Source organism: Dipodomys merriami, unplaced genomic scaffold (genome assembly GCF_024711535.1).
Source record: "Dipodomys merriami isolate MVZ:Mamm:240054 unplaced genomic scaffold, mDipMer1.0.p SCAF_261, whole genome shotgun sequence".
NCBI lineage: Eukaryota > Metazoa > Chordata > Mammalia > Rodentia > Heteromyidae > Dipodomys > Dipodomys merriami.
In genome coordinates this window covers 46,248-56,156 of record NW_027204060.1, presented here as the reverse complement: position 1 = coordinate 56,156, position 9,909 = coordinate 46,248, and the positions used below count along the sequence as shown (strand labels likewise).

At 42.9% G+C, this 9,909-nt stretch overlaps 1 protein-coding gene across 1 annotated transcript; it reads right to left on the bottom strand.

Moving 5' to 3' along the window:
• Positions 1 to 1,114: 1,114 nt before the first annotated feature.
• Positions 1,115 to 9,474, bottom strand: LOC138837098 (succinate receptor 1-like). Its single transcript, XM_070035888.1, has 2 exons — positions 9,426 to 9,474; positions 1,115 to 2,074 (listed from the first exon to the last, which is right to left on the bottom strand). The coding sequence occupies exons 1-2, from the start codon at positions 9,426 to 9,428 to the stop codon at positions 1,115 to 1,117; spliced, it is 963 nt and encodes a 320-aa protein (XP_069891989.1). The 5' UTR covers positions 9,429 to 9,474.
• Between the last annotated feature and the right edge of the window lie 435 nt (positions 9,475 to 9,909).

The window sequence follows — 9,909 nt, the reverse complement described above, 5'->3', positions numbered from 1 at the left end:
CTAACAGAGAACAGGGAGGAACAGCAGGAGTCCTCGGTGTCAATCTGCCAGGGCCTCTTCAAAACAAAAGTGAGAATTCTTTCCTTATGAGGAGCCGATGAGTTTCTTTTGTACATCCAGCTTAACTTTAAAACATCAAAGAGAATTAAGAGATTTATTTAAATTACTCAGGGTTACATTGGTGCTAAATGGTTGAGTCATAATCAAACCCTTCCTTATTTGGCTCAAAAGCCAAAACCTAGTTTCATTCAACAAAAGTTAGTGAATTTTGCATCTTAAAATCTGGTATGAATCTGAGAACAAGTGTAAACTGTACCAGAATGGAGTTTAGTTGGGCTCTGGAGCCTAATTTTTCATTAGAATTGAGATCAAAGAATTTTCTGGTGAGGATCTAAAACTTTTTGCAATGATTTAACCCAATGGCTTAATTCTATCATAGCCATGAACACCATGCATACACTAAGTACTCAATAAATGTTACTGGCAGTCTATCTGTTTCTTAAATTTTTTATTGTTATTATAACGGTGATATACAGATGGGTTACAGTTAAGTCAGTCAGGTAAAGAGAGTACATTTCAGTTTTTCCTTCCTGTCATCTGTCTAGTTTCAACTGGTGCAAATGTACTTACAATAGAAGATCGATGATGATTTGAACAGAAATGAGAAAAGGTTGTTTGGGGTTTTTTTTGGTGGTGGGGGGTCTAAATTGACCTCAGGTGTATAAAGAACGGGAATGATTTCTGTGCACGATTTAGTTACTATTGTAGAACAGCATGTCTTTAAAATGTGAGCAATTATTAAATACACACTGCTTTGGACGTGTCTATTTTTATTCATTTTTCAGTGATCATGGCTTTGGGTTTATGCTCCTGAGCACAGGCGGCAGGAGGAGCCATCAAGGCCCTGCGGGGGAGCCGGGGCTGGGGCCGGGGCCGGGGCCGGGGCTGGGGCCCGGGCCTGGTCGGAGGAGCCAGGGGCTGGGTCCGCGGGCCTCACACGGGCCTGGAGCCCAGGCTGGGTCCGCGCCTCCGGCTGAGGGGCATGGGCTAACACGTGCACCAGGTCTACAGCTGCGGGAGCATGGATAACCGGCTGCCCGCATCCCGGGGTCCGTCAAGCTCTGGAGGACGTCAGCGATCTGAGGACTTGCCTTAGCTTACTCACGAGCATGTCCCGGAAGTGGTCTCCCACGAGGAAGTAGAAGACGGGGTTGACGACGCTGTTGAGGAAAGCCAGCGGCCGCGCTGCCATGTACAGGACCCGGATGATGACGCGCGCGCAGCGCGGCCCGCCGTCGCCGCCGCCGCGCAGGCGCGAGGCGATGCGCACGTTGCGCAGCACGTGGTATGGCGTGAAGAGCACGGAGAAGATGACCACGGCCAGGACGACCAGGCGCAGGGGCCGCCGCAGGGGCAGCGCGGCGGCCACCTGGCGGTTCCTCTGCCTCAGGAGCACGGCCATCTTGTAGTAGAAGAAGCACATCACGGCGAGGGGCGCGAGGAAGCCCAGCACGGTCAGACACAGGCTGTAGACGAGGCTGAACTCGGGGTCCCCCGAGCTGGCGTAGTCGAGGCAGCCGGCGTCCGGCTCGGTGGCCGCCGGGCCGATGACGCGCAGGATGGGCAGCAGCTCGAGCGTGACCCAGACCCAGACGGCGGCGGACAGGAGCGCGGCGGGCCCGCGCCTCTGCAGCGGGTGCTGGCGGAAGGGGTGCCGCAGCAGCAGGTAGCGGTCCGCGCTGACGAGCGCCAGGAAGAGGACGCTGGTGTAGAGGTTGGCGTGCAGCGCGTAGCGGTTGAGCACGCAGAGCGCCGCGCCGTGCGCCCAGCGGCCGCGGGCGTAGCCGCGCACGAGCGCGGGCAGCGTGCACAGCAGCGCGAAGTCGGAGAGCGAGAGGTTGAAGAGGTAGACGCTGCTGCTGCTCCAGCGCCGCAGGCAGAAGAGGTAGCCCAGCACCACCGTGGTGTTCCCCAGAACGCCCAGGGCGAACTCCGCCCCGTAGAAGGCCGGCAGGTAGTACCGCTCCAGCGCGGCCTCGGCTGCCAGCCAGGCGTCGCAGGAGACGTTCCAGGCCTGGGGTGGGGGTGGGGGGGGGATGGAAACAGTGTTGAGTTCCAGGCCTGAGGGAGATGGGAAATGGGAGGACCAAACAGTTGAATGTGGTGCCCAACAATACTGTGTTAAGCAAAGTCATTAAAAATAGAAACCCCGCTGGGGGCTCATGCCTGTAATCCCAGATACCCGGTGGCAGCAATAGAATGGCCAGGCAAAAAGCACAAGACCCTGAAGCAAAAAAGAGACAGGGGCATGGCTTAAGAGGCTTAAGGGCTTCCTAGGCAAACTCAAGATTCTGGCCCCAACACGTGTGAGTGTGAACACGCGGCAGGTGAGCAATGGAGAGCAGGCTCAGCATAGAAAGCACGCAGGCCCTTACGTATACGCACCCACGTGGAAGTAGGAATGGTGAGACTGATACTCACTAAGCACCTCTGATCTGAGCACTGTGCACTCGGGGTAACAGTGGTGAACAATCCCAGTCTCAAGCAGGGTGTATTCTCTTGGGGAAGAGTCAGAAAATAAGCAGTCCTACAGCGATGCTTTACAGTAAGAAATGCAGCAAACACGAGGAAAGGTAAACTCTTTAATTTTGAGGTGGAGGAACATTGCAATACTAACTTCAGTAGAGGGAAAGAGGTATCTGACCATGTGGAGGAAGAATTTTTGGGACACAGGAACAGCACGTGGAAACACTGAGAGATGGGGAAAGCAGCAGGGAGGCCAAGGGGAAGTGAGGCAAAGCGGAGCCATTATCCTGTAGACGGACTGGCGTGGTCCCCAGATACGGTGGCTACCCAGTAAATTCTGAGCTGAACTGAATTGAACCATCACCTAAGAGGGGAAATAGGGACTGTTGGAATTCCAGTCTGGCTCTTTAAACAGCTTTTACTTTTTTTCCATATTTTAAAACTTCTTATTTCATCAAACTGAAACAGGAACCTGAGTCTGAGTAGACCAGCACTCTATACCAACAGCTGAATGGACTGGACACACTGCTGGTCATGAACCAAAGACATAAAACACCGCTGTTAGTGTTTGCATTCCGCACATCTGCACACGGTTTTCTGATGCATGCATGATTAAATACATTTCTGTTCTAGTTTGTTCCCACTGCTACATGGTATATTTTATCCTGGGTAATTTATAAATATTAGAAAAGTGTTTCTCAGAGCTCTGAGAAGGATGGCAAAGATGCCCAAGGCCAAGGTGTCCGCAGATCAGCAACTAGACAGGACCTTTACCCTTGACCCTCTTCAATTAGGGCACTGTTCCATCTGTGAGCACTCTGCCCTCATGACTTCATTACTTCCTCAAGTCTCTGCTTTTTAATACTTATGGTTTCCAATTATGAACTCTGTGGGAACACCAGTATCCAGACCATAGTACATAAGGTCATATACCTAGCCAGAAAGCTTCCTAGTAATTAATGCCTTCTAAACACTCCTCTACACCACAAGTATCTTGCTAAGTTGTCATTTTCTCTATTGCAATGAAGCTGCCTTGCTGTGGTTGGATAGAGTATTTCAAGAACTTGAATTACCAAAACCAGCTTTACAGTGTCGGTGGGGGGGGGGGAGGGGGGTATGATTGGGTGGGGGGGAGGGGGGAGGCTGGGAAGGGAGGTGAAGGGTAAACAAAGGAGGAGGCTGCAATGCTTGGTAAGAAATGTATGCATTATCCTGCCCATGTAATTGTAACCCCTCTGTACAGTATGTTCTCAAATAAAATAAAATAAAATTTAAAAAACAAAAAAACACTGAGTTGCCATTATTGATACATTTATTTCCAGTAAGAAATCAAGGTCTAGATGAAGCTTTTCTAAGTCTCTTCTCATAATTTAGGCTTCTGAGTATTAGTCACAATCAAACAATTTTTTGAATATTGTATTTTGTAGGTAGCTACAACAAGAGCAAACGTACCAGCACTGCTTTTCCTGGGAGACATTCAGAAACCCAGGAGAATTTTCTTTTGTGACCCATCTACACTATTCATGACTATTTTTTTTTAGTCAAAAACATACTTTAAATAAATGTGTCTCATCTCAAATTGCTGGTATTCTAACTATTTTACTTATCAAAAAGTAATATTTTGTTATTTTTAGTCATTACTTTAAACTAGTCTAATTTAGCTGAGCCATGCAAATCTCTGTGTGGCAATCTGCTACGAAGTCCAACTCTCAACAGAGTCGGCCAGAAGATTGAGCAGCTTGGTTTTTCTCTATTATTGGTGTCTCTGGTGCTAGAATCTATCGGCCAGAAGATTGAGCAGCTTGGTTTTTCTCTATTATTGGTGTCTCTGGTGCTAGAATCTATTGATTTCTTAATTTTGTGTTTTCCAAATCCCTTCAAACCTCTTCCACTTACTCTGGCCTGTTCACCATTACAAATCACCAACATGACTGCCTACCAGCTCACCAATGTAGAAACATTCATTGAGTTTAAGTTGGATCACATCTGTTCTCAAGATGCCACACTACCCTTTTCTGTCCTGTCTCTGTGGCTTTCTCTCCCACTGGAATTACACCCTTTCCATTAACACCTAAACACACCCCACAGTTTTAAAAATACATAGCAGACCTAAAACAACTCTTCTCTATCTTAACATGTTCTTTTCCTCAACATATCTTGATCTCTGAAAAGAGCTATTTCAATAGGCGTTTTGACATCCCGGTACCATTTTGCTTCCAGTCTGCTCTAGCATACCTCTCATGTCTCCAAACTAGATTACCCTGTATTTGATGAGCTCATGGTCATTTATTTAGCCTTATTTGACTCCTCAGCTGCTTTTCATACCAGGTCTGTGGAAAACATTCTTTCTTTGTCTTCTGTGACATGACACTGCCTTAATTTCTTTTAAATTCTTTTGTAGCTCATGTGGGAACTCTGAGTTCCTCAGATTCAGCTCTCCCTATTTAGGCTTCTTTGTCTAGATTCCTCCTGGATTACCTCATCCTCCATCGACTACACAGATTTCCACCTTTAACTAGACTTATAAGCTCCAGTTGTCATTACAGTCGATTGCTTTCACAGACATCTCTGCCCTTAGAAATCCTAAACTCTCCTACTTCCTTATTAATTCTGAAGCAATACCAACTCTCTCAGCAAAATGGTTTCACCATCTTCAGTGCTCACCACAGAAATCCTGGCAACATCCTTGGAATGGCCTACAACTTCACTGCAATAATGAACAAACTACCAAACTTCATTGAGTACAACTTCTAGTCTAGGCCGCCATCACCTCCGTCTTAGATAATGCCATATCCTCCCAGTGCTGTTGTCTTCCTACAACTTCTCTGGTCCACATTCAATTCATCTGTGGCCAGAAAACCTTAATTTACAGCTCCAAATCTAATCACATTGCTTTCCTAGACCCCAACACAAAACCACAATGGAGATGTGCTGGCCCCATTTTCCACTTCAACTTTTCACTCTTTGCTCATCTTTCCTTCTCCCTGCTTCTTGAATGCACTCAGAATGGTTCTAATATGTAATTCTCTCTCCCTCCCCCTCTCTTCCCCTCTCTCCCCTTCTCTTTTTCCCTCTCTCTCTTTCTCTGAATCCTTATTAATAATGTCATGTTTTTGTTTTTCTCCCATGATGTCTGTCCTTCATGCACATTTCCTTCTGGCCTCAGTTCAAGTAGCTTCTTCCCAAATTAGCCTTCTGACTCACCAGTCCTCCCTGTTTATATTTTCATCATGCATTTAACGTTTCCTTAGTGTTTCTCGCAAAGGTGTTGTGCTTATTCAGTGATGAACAATGTTTATCTTCTACACCTGGTACAGTGGCAAGGCATTAGCCAGTGGTATGAAAACACAGGTTGTTGTGGGGAAACCGTCATAAATATCTGCTTGTTTACAAAGTAGTTTTATAAACATTTTCTTGGAGTTCAGATAACAACAGTACATCTATTGCTCTATCTCACTATGAAATATATAATGTGGGAAGTATTCAGACTTGTCATTGCAGTAGTAATACCCTTTAGAAAAACGTTTGCATAAAATAAAATATTTCAGAAATTAAGGCACTTAATGAAGAATTTTTATAAGCTATTAATAACAAAAAACAAAAGGGTATTTCCAAAGTACTGATCATTTCACCCACACATAAGAGCCCAGCTAGTTTTCATTGTGCCTTTTCCTTTTGGTCTAACTAGACTTCATGTCTATTTTTATTTGCTTGTTGTATGTAACAACAGTAGGAGTTTTAGAAGACCTGATATGTAGCAAAGGGAATAATGAACCTTATTATTTTTGGTTAATATCCTATTCTTCAAAGATTATTATTATTCTGAACTGTCTGCAGCAACTTTCAATGCATACCTTCTGGAAACACTCTCTTCTTTGACCTCTGTGACAGGCCAATCTCCTCGTTTCTCTTCTTTTTCAGACTCTTGTAGCTAATCCTTCTTGGCCCAAGCTTTAAATGTTGGAGTTCCTCAATACTCCATTCCTTTGTCATTTTGACAGTACTGAAAAAATTAGTGCATACACTTAAAGAATAGGATAATAGCAAGTTTCCTTGAGCTATGAAACTCCTTTGTTTCATTTCTGGATTTCCTTTTCATCCCTGGTTATACTAGGCCATATCTCTGCCTAATAAGTGCTGACTTATGTCAATACTTTATTGAATTTCTGTGCAACAGAAAGGTTTCACTGTCATAAAGGAAAATATATCCAGAAATCCTTTGCAACTGCACACAAGGTTACTGATTGAGCCAGGTGCCAATGGCTTATGCCTGTAATCCTAGATACTCAGGAGACTGAAATCTGAGGATGCCAGTTCAAAGCCAGCCCAGGCAGTTAAGTCCATGAGATACCTCTAACAAACCACTCAAAAGATGAAACTAGAGCTGTAGCTCAAGTGGTACGGTGCTAGCCTTGAGCAAAACAGAAAGCTCAGAAACAGCACTCAATCCCAGAGCTCAAGGCCCCCCCCTCCGTCCCTGAGTTCCAGCCCCATGAGCAACACGTGTGAGCATGTGTGTGTGCACGCACACACACACTTGCACACGTGCACACGACTAATCCCAACCAGAAAAGATGGCTGCTACCACTCAGACAAGTAGCAGTTAGGGTCAGTGGAGTCAGATAAGGTGATGGAGAACCTTCTAGTTTCCACACCTTTGCTTCATGCTTTAAAAAGCTTTGTAAGATGTCTGCACAAAAGACATGTGAAGTGTCTAATTTTCAATAGATGCATGTATCCCATTGTATAACACCTCTGCATAATTAATAGACATTATATCAAAGTGAATAATAGAAAGCTGGAACAGGTAAAAGTGGAAACTGGTGTTTAAGTGGTGAGAGGAAAGGTGGGTAAATCATAATCAGTGAACATTTGTTCAAATGGAACCTGGAAACGTGAACAGACGGATGGGGTGGGGCCGAATGAGGTCAGGGTAATGGTAATCAAGAGGCATCATGCTCATAAATTGACATGTTCACATGAAACCCCTTTGTACAGCTATTTAAAGGTAATTTAAAAGAAGCAAGTAGGCAAAATTAAAAAATAAATGTCATCCATTTTCAATGTTTGGGTGCCTTTCCCTTCTATGCTTTAATATTTACTGGAATTTGGGTTTGTAAAAATGAGATGAAACTTTTAATAACCCAGGTCTTTCATTTTTAGAGCCTCTTTCTATATCCATAATAACAAATTTTATGATGATGATGATGATGCAGGCCTGGGGCTTGAACTCAGAGCCTGGATGTTGTCTCTAAGCTTTTTGTTCAAGGGTCTCCACTTCTGGTTATTTGGTAGTTAATTCAAAGTAAAAGTCTTATTGACATTTCTTCCCAGGCTGGCTTTGAACCATGGCCCTCAAATCTCAGTACCTGATTAGGTAGGAGTACAGGTATGAACCACCCATGCCCTACAATAACTTATGCTTTATAAAGATAAACTATCCAGGGCTGGGAAGGTGGCTCAGTGGTAGAGTGCCTGCCTTGCATGCATGATTTGATTCCTCAGAAAAAGCTGGAAGTGGCGCTGTGGCTCAAGTGGTAGAGCACTAGCCTTGAGCTGAGTTGAAGAGCTGAGGGACAGCATCCAGGTCCCACGAGTGGCAAAAAAAAAAAAAAAAAGCTATCCAATATTTGCTGGCCAATTTGCTTTTTGAAATGACAGAATTTAGAGGGAACTATATCCTGAATAGCATTTGTAGTTGAGTGTTTATAGTGTGGCATCACAATTGTACAAATTAAGGAAGTGTGCTATTCCTATAAGCAACGTTCCCAACTGAAGAAAAATTTCCTCATGAATACTGACTATCTTTCTTCTACTTTCTAGTAGCTGTAATCTTAATTTGAGAAAATGAAAATAATTGCAAATATGTTATATATAACAGATATTGCTGAACTAGTAGATTTTAAAAATATACTAGCAATTAAAGTGAAATAATTAGTTCCTAGTCCAAAAATATTCCTATGTATGTTAGAATTAATGTGCCAGAAGAAATACTTAATTTACTAACATAATCAGATTGGGAGTATTCATTTTTAATTTGGAATAATGTTTCTTCTACTTTAGACACATTCATCTTTTTGAGTACTGATACTTACAAAAGAAAAAATATTATTTACAAATATATTTGACCATTTCTAAAGCTTTAAATTGTTTCTTTACAACCATTGTACTTAATTCTGAACTTCTATAGAAAAAAATTTACAGACTAACAGGATAATTTTTATTATTGAATTGCTGTTTTCATTGCTAAGCAATTTGAATGAAAACTATATATACACACTAAAAGAGACATAACAATATAGTATCAGTGACTTCATTTTTATATATTCTATAAATTATTCCAGAAATTATTGTGTAACATCAAATTGTAACTTACTGAGTTCTTTAAAACTGACAAAATAGTGAAGAACTCTGGAGGGGCTAATGGCAATGATCTGTTCAATACATCATTTTTTATTTAGAAAATTGTTTCCTTGAGGTCATCTCATTTTGTCATAAGCAAATTCTAAACTCAATATTTGCAATGCCTTTAAGTTCCATTTTGTGTAATATTTGCTAAATGTGGAAATGTTTTATGTGATAGATGGTTTCATATGATTTAAGATCTTTTTTTTCCTGAAGACAGTTATATTCAAGTAAACGCAGTTACTATTTTTGTTGAGAGATTAGCAAATATGGTAAACATTTCTACATGAAATACCCATGACATTTGGAAATTAAAGCAGTACATTTAATTTTGCAGAATAACAATTGTGAAAGTAAAGATTACTACTTTCTTTTCCTTTCTCCTGACTTACCTAAGCATCTCTTCCCCTTCCTGGCTCACAGACCACTATGCAAGCCTCAGTGGTAGGCCTGGCATGATTGTGCATCTGGATACAAGAGTCAGCATCACTTACCATTCTGCACCAGGGTCTGCTCTTCCCTCCGGCAGATGTTCTGCCAGCAGTGCTCGCAGCTTCTGACCTAGTGCTGTGCTGCTGACAGGACCAGTGCAATCCGATTTGCATATCATGTGGACAAGCTTAGTAATTCAAGAGCCCAAGGGTAATTTATTCAAGTCATAGAGGCTTATGCAGGGTGCCTCATTCTGTGGTAAACTTCGTATGCAGATTTTCAGAACTCTGCAGCCGAAATTAGTTTATTCTCATAATTAATGCTCTCAGACAATACATAGTGGTAAACACATTGTATTGAGTGTGCAGTTGGAGTGTTTCTTCATTTTCAAGTTTTTGATGAGCTCTTTGTCAGGCACAATTACTAAACTGGTGTTTGTTCTAAATCACTTTTAGGGACCTACAAAACTGGAGCCTGGAGGAGACCTGGATGCAGACCTTTTAGGGAGAATAAAGCTTGAGGGTGGTTTCCATTTTAGTCTCTTTA